The following is a 13,970-nucleotide window of genomic DNA, read 5'->3' on the forward strand; positions in this document are numbered from 1 at the left end:
CATACTTAGTTCATACTTGCTTTTCTTTCCTTCACAGTTTGTTTCACGTGTATAAAAATGTAGCAGAAGTTTCAGAAAATTGTATCTTTCTATATGTTTTTACTGTTTGCCTGCGGGAGTTCACATTATTGTGATGTTGTGGTATGTCTCCACATAACAACTAGTGGCTGCATGCAGATTATGTTCATTGCCTATATTGCCTGTTCAGAGAAGTTGGATAATTTCTTTTAGCATTATCTCTTGTTATGCTTGGAATGTTGCTTTCATATCTCAAAATTTGTCTTACATTATCAATATATATTTCTAGTTACATTACTCAGTCTTTGGTCATCAGATTCTCTAGCTCATGTGTACATTGTCGTTATTTAGTTGCTAAATTGTGTCCGACTCTTTTGCAACCCCATGGACTGTAGTCTGGCAGGCTCCTCTCTGTCCATGGGATTCTCCAGGCAAGAATACTGGAGTCGGTTGTCATTTTATTCTCCAGGGAATCTTCCCAACCCAGGGATCAAACCTGGTTCTCCTGCATTGGCAGGTAGATTCTTTACCATTGAACCATCAGGGAAGCCCTATGCATACATTATGAAACCACAATTCCAAACAGACCCCACAGCTTCAATATCAGAATCAGCATCGTTCTGATATTTACACTTTGTAAAATAATATCTTCAGCTAGATGTATTAATCCATATAAACAATAGATGTTTTCCACTATCTACTGTGGCTTGACATGTAAGTCATGAAACTTTATGTCAACAAAACAGTACATCACATACGAGCACATCTAACAGAAGTTTTTGAGGTAATGTTTTGACAAACTATGTAAACCAGAAATATCTTACATAAACTTGAGTGTTCTAACAAGGATGGAGTTGAGATTAGGCAATGAGAGTAAGAGAGTAAAGAGGATCAGTATAGCACTAGTAATTAATAAATTCACTTAGAAATGAGATATTTCTGAGGTATAGTATTACTGTAGTTGTCAAATCAGTGTTAAGACTAACCATATATAGTGAAAGAAAACAATTCATGATGCTTCATGCTAGATATCAAACTAGGTAGAATTTTACTTTATTTACAGTATTCATTTAGATTTATAATGTTTATATTCCTCTTTATCTCTGATCCTTCAATTATTCTTGAGTTAATTCACAAATCCTCCTTCCTAAAAATTCTTCAGTGAACAAAGAAATGCATTCTTCATCTTGACTTGCATTGTTTTGTCACCATCCTTGCCATAATGTAATAAAGCTGCCCTTTATCCCTTTATTTAGGGCCATGAACACATAATATATTTTTGTACAATGAAACCAATAAGGGATATATGCTGGGTTTCTTGAAACACTTTAAAAAAAAAGCTTGCAAATTCCTTACTGCATTTTTTTTTTCTTTTCAGGGATTTAGTCTGTCCCAAATCCTGAGAGGTAAGTTAAAAAACAGTTGCTTGCCTTTCTGTGTAAATTAGTCTTAAATTACTTTTTAAATGCCCAAAATATTGATTTAAAAGCCCTTGATTTTTCAGAAGCATAATTTACCCTTTTGGAAGTTTCAAATCAACCTCAAAAAGATATTACTTACTCTACACTATCAGTTCAGTCGCTCAGTCTTGTCCGACCCTTTGCGACCCCATGAATCGCAGCACTCCAGGCCTCCCTGTCCATCACCATCTCCCGGAGTTCTACACTATAGAAGGCTTATTTATTACACAAAAGATGCCAACATCTGGTGTTTTTCTTACAATTAGTACTAAAACAAAGAAACTAATTTACTCTGATGACTGAAACAGTCATGCTATACAATATCAGCCCTCATCCCTTTTTCTTGCAGTCTCTAAAGGATTCATATTTTTTCAACTGAAATAAATTATGTAGGCCTCCAATTTTGATGAGAAACTTAGCGTGAATATTGATCTGTTTTTGTACCAAATGAAATATCTTTATTTATCTTTTAATTTTTTAATATAAATTTATTTAATTGGAGGTTAATTACTTTGCAATATTGTATTGGTTTTGCCATACATCAACCTGAATCTGCCACGGGTATACACGTGTTCCCCATCCTTAAGTTTCATAGAAATTACATCCTCAGTGTTTGTATGTTGAATTAGTTAGGCCTTTCTCATCTCAGATTTCCAGTGGTAGCTAGTTTACTTCAAACTACTGACCATGATCCCCTGGAACAAGTGGAATATATTAACTTTCTTAAAGCTGCAAGAAACCATTGGTTAGGTTAAAATTCATGGGAAGTAGTAACACCATAGGCTTCCCTGGTGACCCAGTGGTAAAGAATCCACCACCAATGCAGAAGATGTAGGTGACGTGGGTTCAATCTTGTGCCAGGAAGATCCTTTGGAGAGGGAAATGGTAACCCACTCCATTATTCTTGCCTGGAGAATCCCATGGACAGTGGAGCTTGGCAGGCTATGGTCCCCAGGGATGCAAAGAGTCGGCCGCGACTGAAGTGGCTTAGCACACGTTCATGCATGTGTTCTCAGCAACATGGTGTTAGAAGCACCATCTACGCAAGCAATGTGTTCTTAATTATTCCTTCATAGGATAAGATTTTAAAAAAATGGCTTATTCTGTAATAACATTTTTCTTGCCAAATACTGAGAAGAGAATTGGAAAGCAAACAAGTGGAGAGACATAATCCATAGATTATGAACTCAGTAACAAGTAATCATAGAATGCTAACTATAGTCCAAATATTGTCACAGGTACTGGGAACACCTTTATCATCTATAATCAGTCATTTATTGATACATTATTAACTATTCCCTTACATTAGGCCATTTATTCACGAATAAGATGGTATTCACTCCACTCCTAGGTATTCCCTTAAAAAGTATTCTTATTCAATATTTTCCCCCCCTCTGGGCTAAAAATATCACTTACACATGCAACATCTTATTTTCCTCCTTAACTATGGATTCAACCAGAAAAGCACCAGGATGCTTGAAACTTCCTGTACAGAAAATCCTTCCCTGGGCTTCCCTGGTGGCTCAATGGTAAAGAATCTGTCTGCCAATGCAGGAGACACGGGTTTGATCCCTGGTCTGGGAAGATCCCACCTGCTATGGAGCAACTAAGCAAGCACACTGCAACTATTGTGCTTGTACTCTAGAGCCTGGGAACCGCAACTACTGAGCCCACATGCCCTAGAGCCCAGTGCTTCCCAACAAGAGAAGCTACCACAATAGGAAGCCCAAGCACCACAACTAGAGAGTAGCCCCTGCTTGCTGCAACTAGAGAAAAGCCCCCACAGCAATGAAGACCCAGCACAGCCAAAAATGAATAAATACAAACCTTTTAAAAAGATGGAAGAAAAATACGTGTAATAAGTTATTGGAAAAAAAGAAATCCTTCCCCAAATAACCACTACTATGATGTTTGCAATCACAAAAAAATATTCTGAATTTCCTTCTCCCTAGGCACATTTGACGGAGAAGGCAATGGCACCCCACTCCAGTACTTTTGCCTGGAAAATCCCATGGACGGAGGAGCCTGGTAGGCTGCAGTCCATGGGGTCGCTAAGAGTCGGACACGACTGAGTGACTTCACTTTCACTTTTCACTTTCATGCATTGGAGAAGGAAATGGCAACTCACTCCAGTATTCTTGCCTGGAGAATCCCAGGGATGGGGGAGCCTGCTGGGCTGCCATCTATGGGGTTGCACAGAGTCAGACACGACTGAAGCAACTTAGCAGCAGCAGCAGCAGGCACATTTGAAACCTGTACAGGTGACTAATTTGAAAAGCTAAAAAAATAAAAATAAAAACAAAAATCAAAAACATTTTATTAAATAGTTCACTATTAAGTTGATATTGATAATATAGTTTTATTAATTTTTGCTAATTATCTTGGGCTAGAAAATGAATCGGAGAAGGCAATGACAACTCATTCCAGTGCTCTTGCCTGGAAAATCTCATGGGTGGAGGAGCCTGGTAGGCTGCAGTCCATGGGGTCGCTAAGAGTCGGACACGACTGAGCAACTTCACTTTCACTTTTCACTTTCATGCATTGGAGAAGAAAATGGCAACCCACTCCAGTGTTCTTGCCTGGAGAATCCCAGGGATGGGGGAGCCTGGTGGGCTGCTGTCTCTAGGGTCGCACAGAGTCAGACACAACTGAAGCAACTTAGCAGCAGCAGCAGAAAATGAATAATAACCTATTTTTTAATGCTTTTTTACTGATTTAAGTTGTTCAGTTCTTTGGCTCCTCCTTGGAAGCCTAAACTATTAGAAATGTATTAAATGTAGCTAAAAATGAAAAATACAAATTGAAAAATTTACCCAGCTGTTTGTGTTTAAATAAAGATTACCTTTCCTTTACACTCTTCAACCCTGCTTTTTATGTCCTGAATTTACAGAGTACTTTTGACTAATCTGCAGAGTCCTAACATGTATATTTTATCTGTACCTAGACACAATTACTCCTTTTCTTTATACTGACTAGCTTTTTCAAAACAGTAATAATTTAAATACTTAAATATTTTCCCAAAGTGTATAAAATGCTTATATTTGAAGTTTTTAGCTTCTATATATATTTCATGATTCATTCTGAATCAAAGTATTTGCAAAGGTCTTAACACTGACACTTCAGGTTTACAAATTCAAATGAAAACTGGCAATGGGGGGAAAGGAATAGAGAGCACATATGGTAAAATAATTATCAATGTATTGATAAGTATTTTAAGTTTTATTTGAAGTTGCTTCCTTTTCATATATTTTATGATCACAATGATGTAAAGCAAGTAGGCTCATAAAATATGAAAAATTATATTCTGTTAGTTTTTTCTTTTGTCAGTTTAAATGAAGAATATACCATTAACACTTTTCAAATTTTAGGTACATATATATCAATATGATGTGCATTTTTATTTTTCTAGATTTATGCTTTTACATGCTATAGATATTTTTTGTCAAGCTCTTATAACTCATACTGTTTTTAACCAAGGATTTTCATCACAGCATTGTTTACAAATGTAGAAAATATTGAAAAACATATAAATCTCATTTCATAATGAACTACTTAGATAAGATGTAGTACATCCACACAATGGAATACTATGTCGTCACTAATTGATGATACAGATTGGTATTTATTGACATGAACAGATGATTATGTTTTGGCTTAAAATTTTAAAAAAAATACATATAGTGTATTTTCTTTTCTTTCTTTTTTGTAAAACAGTGTGGTATACACACAGGAAAAGGCATGAAAGGATAAAGCACACACTTAAAAAGTTAATAGTGGTTGTCTCGGAACTCTGGGAAGTTTACTTCCTTCTTTGTAAGTTTCTGCATCGTTGTAATTTTTTTTAAGGAGCATGTATTATGTTTATAATCAATAAAAACCATAATTTCCATTTGAAAATGTTTGATAATCACTACACACATAATCTGTAGATAAACAATTACATGAAACAAGTTATTCTGATTATTTTATGGGCAAAGAGTTAACAGAAGTGTTAAAAATTATATATTTATGTTGTTTTATGTATGAAAGATTTCTACATAAAGTAATAAAAATCAACTGACAATAGAGATAAAATATTTTCTTATGATTGGATTTGTGGTATAAGTCAATGCTATTTTTAAAAAGTAATAATTTAAGTTTTACATAAATTAAGTATTTATTTCTCTAACTCCAAAATGGATTTGAACTGGCATATATTAACAGAAAGGCAATCCCAAAGAAAAGGGCTTCCCAGGTGGTGCAGTGGTAAAGAATCTGCTTGCCAAGGCAGGAGACACAAGAGACATGGGTTCAATCCCTGGGTCAGGAAGATCCCCTGGAGTAGAAAATGGTGACCCATTCCAGCATCCTTGCCCGGAAAAGTCCATGGACAGAGGAGCCTGGTGGGTTACAGTCTACCAGGTCTCAAAGAGTTGAAGATGACTGAGTGACTGAGCAGAGCAGCAGCACAATCCAAAGAAAATAAGAAAGTAAGTGTAATACAGATTGAAAGGTAGATGGGTGTGGACAAGAGGGAACTACAAGTGAAACACAGAAAATCCATAATATAGGAGTCACAGGGCAAATAACATAACTGCAACATAGAACAGAATATTATGTCATAACTTCCAAGCAGCTAGACAAAAAGAGAATCATATGGGATTAAGAGATCTCATATGATGGAGGCATGCCACTTAATCAAGAGAGAGGACCTTTTCTTTAATTTTGAAACATCTGTGAATATTATCTTGTGAATATATTCAACAGTTTACAAGAAGTAATTACAAGTTTAATAGAAGTTATTCTTCAAATTAGTTTTCAGTATCATTACATGGAGTGTTTATCTTTTATATTGACATGACAAAGGCTGAAGGTAATCCTAAAATTAACTATAGACAAAGGCAATTCAGTGTTATTCACCTTTTTTGTTAATTAAACACAATCCAAATATACCTACTAAAGAGTTTAGCAAAACGAGTGATAAGAATGCTCCTTAGCCTGTCTTCAAATCTCTCAGGAAAGGTTTCTAAGATGAAACTTAGATTTAAAAAAATCAATCTTTAAAGTGTTAATCTTCTAATGTACTGATTGATAAAGTACCAATATACTTATTGAAGTTATAAAGTTAATAGTGGAAACTCTCAAAACTTACTCAAATCCACTATGAAGTCTGTGGTATGCCCTCAGTATAATAAAGAGAAAAATATAAATAAATAAAAGAAGGAAAAAGCTCACATCTTTTAAAATCATTTTAAATAATAATTTAAAGTCAAATTATGCATAAACATTAACTGGATCACATACACTTTCCCCTGCTCTACTGATTTCTCAAAAAGCAAGTTAGAAGTTTTCACTGTGATGGACTCAGATGTAAGGACCTAGGAGAAATGAAATTTAGTAGTATTAGTGAAATAAGGAAGGACATACACTCAGGTAACTCACCTTGATTGGTTTAGGACAAGTGTGTGGAGGAATAAACTTTACTCTCTATATATTCCTAAGGATATTATATCGAAAAATAGTACAAAATGACAGTTTTACAATTAGAAATTATGTTCTTCACTAAAATGAACAAGGCTTTCTGGTTTCACTTTTTTTTTTTCCCCAAAAGAAAGTATTCACTTAAAAAAACCTGTTAATTGACATAAAATAACCTCTTATCACAAAGTAGCCCAAACTAAGTAGGCACCAGCTTAAGGCTGAAACAAACTGAGCATTCTTATCCTCACCACCTGCGCCTGGCCTGGCCCAGAGTGACTTGCAGGGGCTTGGAGCCCACTATGCGACCATTCATCTCATCTACTGCTTTGGTAGCCTCTTCAAAAGAGGAGAAGCAGACAACACCAAACCCTTTGCCTTGCTCCACCTCCACCATCACTTTGGCCCGACTAATTGATCCAAAGGAAGAAAATTCCTCCTTCAGTTTTTCATCATCAATGGTCTCGTCCAGGTTCTTAATATAGATAGGCACCCCCGGAGGCCGAGTTTTTTCTTTTAATCTCAGCCGCTCAAATCTTCTCCTTAACTCAGCAAGACGTTCAATTTTCTTCTGTGCTCGCCCTACATAGAGCACTTTCCCATCGATAGACTTTCCATGCAGATCTAACACAGCCTTTTGGGCAGCCTCATGTGTCTCATATCTCACAAATCCAAAGCCTTTTGATTTCCCACTGGCATCTCTTATTACCTTAACACTCTCAGTTGGCCCATACTCACTGAAAAGTTCCTTCAGTTTGTCGTCATCCATGTCATCTCCAAAGTTTTTAACGAAAACATTAGTGAAAGTCGCTCTGTCCCTAGTTCTAACTTCAGCAGCCCTCTCTTCCGGAAATTTGAATCGGCCGACGTACACCTGGCGGTTGTTGAGCCGCACTCCGTTCATGTGCCAGATGGCCCTATTGGCAGCGGCCAGGCTGTCAAAGTGCACATAGGCATAACCCTTAGAGCCATTGTCATCGCATACGACTTTGCAGGAGAGAATGCTCCCAAAAGCTGAAAACAGATAAAAAAGGGCCCTGTTGTCAATGGATTTGTCCAGGTTTTTGATGAATATATTTCCAATTCCAGACTTTCTTAAGCGGTCATCTGGCTGAGACCACATTAGACGGAATGGTTTGCCATTAATCAAATCAAAATTCATCGTGTTCAGTGCCCACTCAGCATCCGCAGGAAAGCGGAAGTTAACGTAGCCATAGCCCAGGGGGCTGCGGGTCACTGGGTCACGGCAGATTCGGGTGAAGCGCAGAGGTCCAGCAGGCCTGAACTTTTTATATAACATGTCCTCGGTAACATCTGGGTCCAAGTCACCCACATACAGGGCAGCCTTGAGGTACTTCTTTTTCTTGCCAGCAGGATTAGGCTCCCCACTCCCCATCTCTCTGAGCACAGGGAGAAGGCTCTCTTGGGAGAGGAAAAAAGGCTGCTTTCTCTAAGCTATGGGCCAAACAGCTGTTCACAAACAGAAAAAAAGCCAAGGCGAAGAAAGCTAAAAGCAGACTCAGAATCACTGTTGAGGCTGAGGAAAGGAAGTTCAGAAACAGCTGGTCAGCAGGCTCAGAACAAACGCATCAGACAAAAAAGCACCCCAATAACGAATCCATTCTGCCTAAGGGGGCTTAGAATTTCCACCCATTCAGATCTAAAATCAGTTTCAAAAGCCAGTAGGAGGAAAGAAATGTCCCTTCCCCCGCTAAATAGTAAGAAATCACCAAGCAGCAGGCTGGCTCCCCACATCTGGCCTTGTCGACAGAGGCCTCACGACCAATTTTCTGCATAAAAATAGGCCTCACGCTCCCGTGGGTTTAAAATGATGACAACAAGCGCAGGGGCCGAGCGTGTATTCCTCCGCCGGCCGCCTGGCCGCTCGCAGGCGGGCTCGCGGCTCACTAAGGCCGCGCTACCGACACTCAGCGTCAGCGAAAGGGCAAACTGGACACTTGGTGCCCTGCGGCCAGGCAGGCAGGCTGCAAGCAGCGAATCGCACAGAGAAACAGACAGACAGACACGCGCGCGGGGGACCGGAGACCGCCCAGATACCCAAGATGCCCACTGGGTACGGACCGAGTGACGCGCGGTGATTTCGGCAGCCTGAGACTCGCGGCGGGTCCGGAGGGGCTGACTGGCGGACGCGCACTGGGTCAGCTCAGACGCGAAGCGGCTCCGGACAGATGCGGGGCGGAGTCAGGAGAGAAGGGCAGATGCCCGGCGGGCGGGCAGAGCGCGGACGGGTGGACGGGGATTGTTCCCGCAGGACAGACCGACCCAGGGACTAAAAAGCCTGTAGCTGTGGTGGGGCGAGCGGACGGGCGGGGCACAAGGAAACCCGGAACCGTGCTAAGGAACTTCCCGCTTCTTCCCGCTTGGTCTCTGCCAAGATGTTAAAAAAATAGATTGGAAAGGTTTCTAGGTTTTTTCTTGGTTTTGAAAATTTATTTATTAATTTAAAATATTACGTTTAGGCTGCTGACCCAAAAATCAAGTCAAAGGAGGTGACGACCTAGGTGGAGAGAACCTAGGTGGAGAGAACTGTCAAGTTGTTTTTATTTTTTTAATGAGTTCCCTAAATCGTTTCTTCTTAGGAAATAAGATATAGGTTGCATACTTTCCTGAGTGCATTGAAAAGTCAAATGACAGCTGTTCTGGACTCCCAGTCCAGTGCTAAATGATCACAGGGTCAAATAAAACACATGCCCATTTTGTGGTTGGCTTTTATTCTTACTCCATTAAACTTCAGCATAATGGTGGCATTATCCCAAGGTAATAGGCAAGAGTTCTTTTTGCTGCTCCAGTAATACTGCTGCTGCTGCTGCTGCTGCTGCTGCTGCTAAGTCGCTTCAGTCATGTCCAATTCTGTGAGACCCCACAGACGGCAGCCCACCAGACTCCGCTGTCCCTGGGATTCTCCAGGCAAGAACACTGGAGTGGGTTGCCATTTCCTTCTCCAATGCATGAAAGTGAAGTCGCATAGTAAGTGTCTGACTCTTTGTGACCCCATGGACTACAGCCTACCAGGCTCCTCCGTCCGTGGGATTTTTCCAAGCAAGAGTACTGGAGTGGGTTTCCATTGCCTTCTCCCTCCAGTAATACTAAGGTTTTAATAATTTGAGAGCCATAAAATGACTTTTAATGGTACTTAGTGAGTGGCTAAGCTGGTAAAGAATCCGCCTGCAATGAGGGAGACCTGGGTTCAATCCCTGGGTTGGGAATATCCCCTGGAGAAAGGAAAGGCTACTCACTCCAGTATTCTGGCCTGGACTATCCATGGGATCACAAAGAGTCTGACACGACCGAACAGACTTTCACTTTCAGTGCCAGAAAACACTGAGGATGTGCTGCCTCCATAATCACGAATTATAAAATCTTAAAGAGATAAAAGCTGTAATAATGTTCACAGGTGAAATAAACACATAAATATATAAGCACTTTACATAATTAGTAATTTCAACTTGAATTGTCAACTTTAAACTATTGCAGGGAGCAATGCTATAAGATTAGACTAAACTCAGAGCTTTCCCAAGATCTCTTTTTAGAGTTTGCTGGAAACTGTTTTGGGAGAAGACTGTTATCTTTTCTTGGATGCTTGGGGCTGGTGCACTGAGACAACCCAGAGGGATGGTATGGGGAGAGAGGAGGGAGAGGGGTTCAGGATGGGAAACACGTGTATACCTGTGGCGGATTCATGTTGATGTATGGCAAAACCAATACAATATTGTAAAGCAATTAACCTCCAATTAAAATAAATAAATTTATATTTTAAAAAATAATTTTAAAAAAGAAAATCACCAATGTCTGTAATGCACAACTCAACCAGCCCATTCCTTAAGATTTCCCCTCAAAAAGAAAATCCAAACAAAACATGTCACTACAGTTAGACTGGAAAGGATCCTGGGGAAAAATTATCCAAGAGAAGGTGTGTGTAAGTGGTTAAGTCCTGGCTGACTCTTTGCGACCCCATGGACTGTAGCCCTCCAGGATCCTCTGTCCATAGGATTTTCCAGGCAAGAATATTGGAGTCAGTTGCCATTTCCTCCTCCAGGGGATCTTCACCCCAAAGGGTGTTGTAGTAAGAAGACATTCCTAGAATAAAAGGCTAAATTCATGTGTTGTTTCATTTTTTTACAGTTTCTATTAAACAGTATAGTTGACTGAAGATGACAGTTTACCCTCATTATTTACTCAAATACTTTGTAATTTTCTTTACTGAGCTCTTTTGCTTACTTTCTAGGATTCTTGCTTAGCTAAGACATGGAGACTGTGAGGAAAAACAAATACAAATTTTAAAAAAGTTATAGAGATAGACTAATATAAAATCTGGTCTTAAAATAGCACCACGTTGACCAACATGCAGAAACACTTGTGAACACGTGCTTACTTTATTGTCCTTAGAACATAAACTTTATAAACATCTTTCCTCATAATCTTAATTAACAATGGGCTAGAATTTGTTTTTATTTTTCAGATTTAAAGCTATTACTTTACCAAAAATGCTGTATTAAAATAACAACATAAAGCCAAGAGAATAATTCCCACAGTATTATCACTAAAATAAAATCAATATTTCATTTATTTAAATGCTGTCCCTATTCCAATTCATTTGTATGTATTTTCTCTAATATTATAGATGAAATGGAGTTGTTGAAAATAATTATTTTCAAAATCACCTCTTCTCTATACTTAACAGCCATTTGGGGGTCATTACAATATAAACATTCTAAACTAGGGCTTCCCAGGTGGCGATAGTGGTGAAGAACCTGCTTGCCAGTGCAGGAGATATAAGAGATGGTCGGTTTGATCCCTGAGTTGGGAAGGAAATGGCTAACCCACTCCAGTATTCTTATCTGGAGAATCCCATGGACAAAGAAGCCTGGCGGGCTCCAGTGCATAGGGTCGCAGAGTCGGAGATGACTGAAGTGACTTAGCACAAAATAAAAAACTATATTGAACATTTTAGCAGATCAAAAATCAGAAATTTAGAACTGTTGTGAAATAAATGAGTTTTAATAGAGTCCCCTCTGCAAAGCAGAGGTTTATGGGGAAAAGGGAATAATTTTTATCTATAATCTATTTAATCATTTTAATATTTATATTGAAAACTGTCTCTGGAATAAAAATCAGATGTAGGACATTTCTCTGACATTTTTATTATATATGAAAGGCAAGTTTATAGTCTACATAAACCTGATTCATATGTTAAATCCATTAAAAATCCCTGCCCAGATTCCTATGGCAGTTGATTGAGCATATCTGAGTCTTTCTAAATCTGAGAAATATTTTGCATGAGGAAGGACTCCTGGACAACTGGCATTCTAAGTGCATCCCACCGCATTGTTATGTACAGTTGGTAGTAATGTGTCAGCATGAGTGGAAAAAGAGAGTTGGAAATTTATATTTTTCAGCCTTGTCTTAGCAGGCACTTGATCCTGTGTTTCTCATTAAAAGTCTGACTTGTGCAAGTTGCTGGGACTTCACAATGAAAATAAACTTCCTGCTCTCTTGAATGAAGCCTGGGATGACTGGAAAAACATTATAAAGTAAAACCTTTATTAAATAGAACTCGTCTCATTTTTTCTAGACAAAGAATGGAAAATTGCAAAAAAAAAAAAATGGCCTTAAGTATGTAGTATCAGCAGGCATTTCTACAATAAGTTTTAGAGCCAGTAGTAGTTCTTTTACTCTATTTCCAAATATTTTATCCTGATCCATGAATATTTATGCTCTGGATGATAATCCTGAAGGCTCTTTGATAATACTTATTATCATAGAAAGATTAAAATGTGTTTATTAGAATGTACTTACTAAAGTGAGAAAGTAAATAAAACTGGCAAAGTTTCAACAGAATTTACAATGAGACAGGATTTATGCTAAATTGTCAATAAATCAGAATATCACATTCCTCAATATTTAACCAAAATTTCAGTATTTTAAATTATAACTCTATAGTTTAGATATTTATTCAAATGCTGTAGCTATAATTCATACATTTATGAGTCTAGGTAGTTTATTGGAAATTAAGATGCTTTTAAATAAAATAATTTTATATAAAACTCTGAATAGACTGGATTTTGAATGCCTAGTAATTGCATAAATTTACATTGTAGTATTCCATGGGTTCATTTTAAACTAATAGGATCCAGTTAAAAGAGCACTGTAAGGAGACACCTAACTAAACCTAAATACATGTTAAGTTGTTTAAGTTGTTAAATAAGCAAAGTGATAAAATATAGTCTTGTCATATCCCTTTCCCAATTTTGAACCAGTCACTTGTTCCATGTCCGGTTCTAACTGTTGCTTCTTGACATGCATATAGGTTTCTCAGGAGACAGGATTTTGTTTAACATTTTTTAAAAATATATTGAACATATTTATTTAATCTGTTATTAAACATTTTGGTATGCTTTTAATACTCAGATTTATTCACAGTTGAATGCATGATTTTTTAAAATTCAGCAGGGATTTATTTAATGAGAGAAAAAAAAAACTGTTAAACTTTCAGATGTACAAGCTGGATTTTGAAGAGGCAAAGGAACCAGGGATCAAATTGCCAACTTTGTTGGATCATGCAGAAAGGAAGGGAGTTTGAGAAAAACATCTATTATACTCCTGCTTCATTGACTACACTAAAGCTTTTGACTGTGTGGATCACAACAAACTGTGGAAAATTCTTAAAGAGATGAGAATATCAGACCACCTGACCTGTCTCCTGAGAGACCTGTATGCATGTAAACAAGCAACAGTTAGAACCAGACATGGAACAAGTGACTGGTTCAAAATTGGGAAGGAGTATGACAAGGCTATATTTTGTCACTTTGCTTATTTAAATTCTGTGCAGAGTATGGGCTTTCCCAGTAGTACTAGTGGTTAAGAACCCACCTGCCAATGAAGGAGACATAAAAGATGTGGGTTTGATCCCTGGGTTGGGAAGACTGCCTGGAGGAGGACATGGCAACACACTCCAGTATTCTTGCCTAGAGAATCCCATGGGCAGAGGAGTCTGAGGAACAGAGGACATTCCAC

The 13,970-nt window shown here is 38.3% G+C and overlaps 1 protein-coding gene across 1 annotated transcript; it reads right to left on the reverse strand.

Moving 5' to 3' along the window:
- Nucleotides 1-7,054: 7,054 nt before the first annotated feature.
- On the reverse strand, nucleotides 7,055-8,412 carry PABPC5 (poly(A) binding protein cytoplasmic 5). The gene has a single exon (XM_070291136.1). It carries the CDS (start codon nucleotides 8,329-8,331, stop codon nucleotides 7,183-7,185), a length of 1,149 nt encoding a protein of 382 aa, XP_070147237.1. The 5' UTR covers nucleotides 8,332-8,412; the 3' UTR covers nucleotides 7,055-7,182.
- Nucleotides 8,413-13,970: the final 5,558 nt, after the last annotated feature.

This window comes from Ovis canadensis, chromosome X (assembly GCF_042477335.2).
Source record: "Ovis canadensis isolate MfBH-ARS-UI-01 breed Bighorn chromosome X, ARS-UI_OviCan_v2, whole genome shotgun sequence".
NCBI classification, from domain to species: Eukaryota; Metazoa; Chordata; class Mammalia; order Artiodactyla; family Bovidae; genus Ovis; species Ovis canadensis.

Excerpts from the sequence above, each read along its gene's own strand:
- PABPC5 (XM_070291136.1), bottom strand. The coding sequence starts at position 8,331 with ATGGGGAGTGGGGAGCCTAATCCTGCTGGCAAGAAAAAGAAGTACCTC.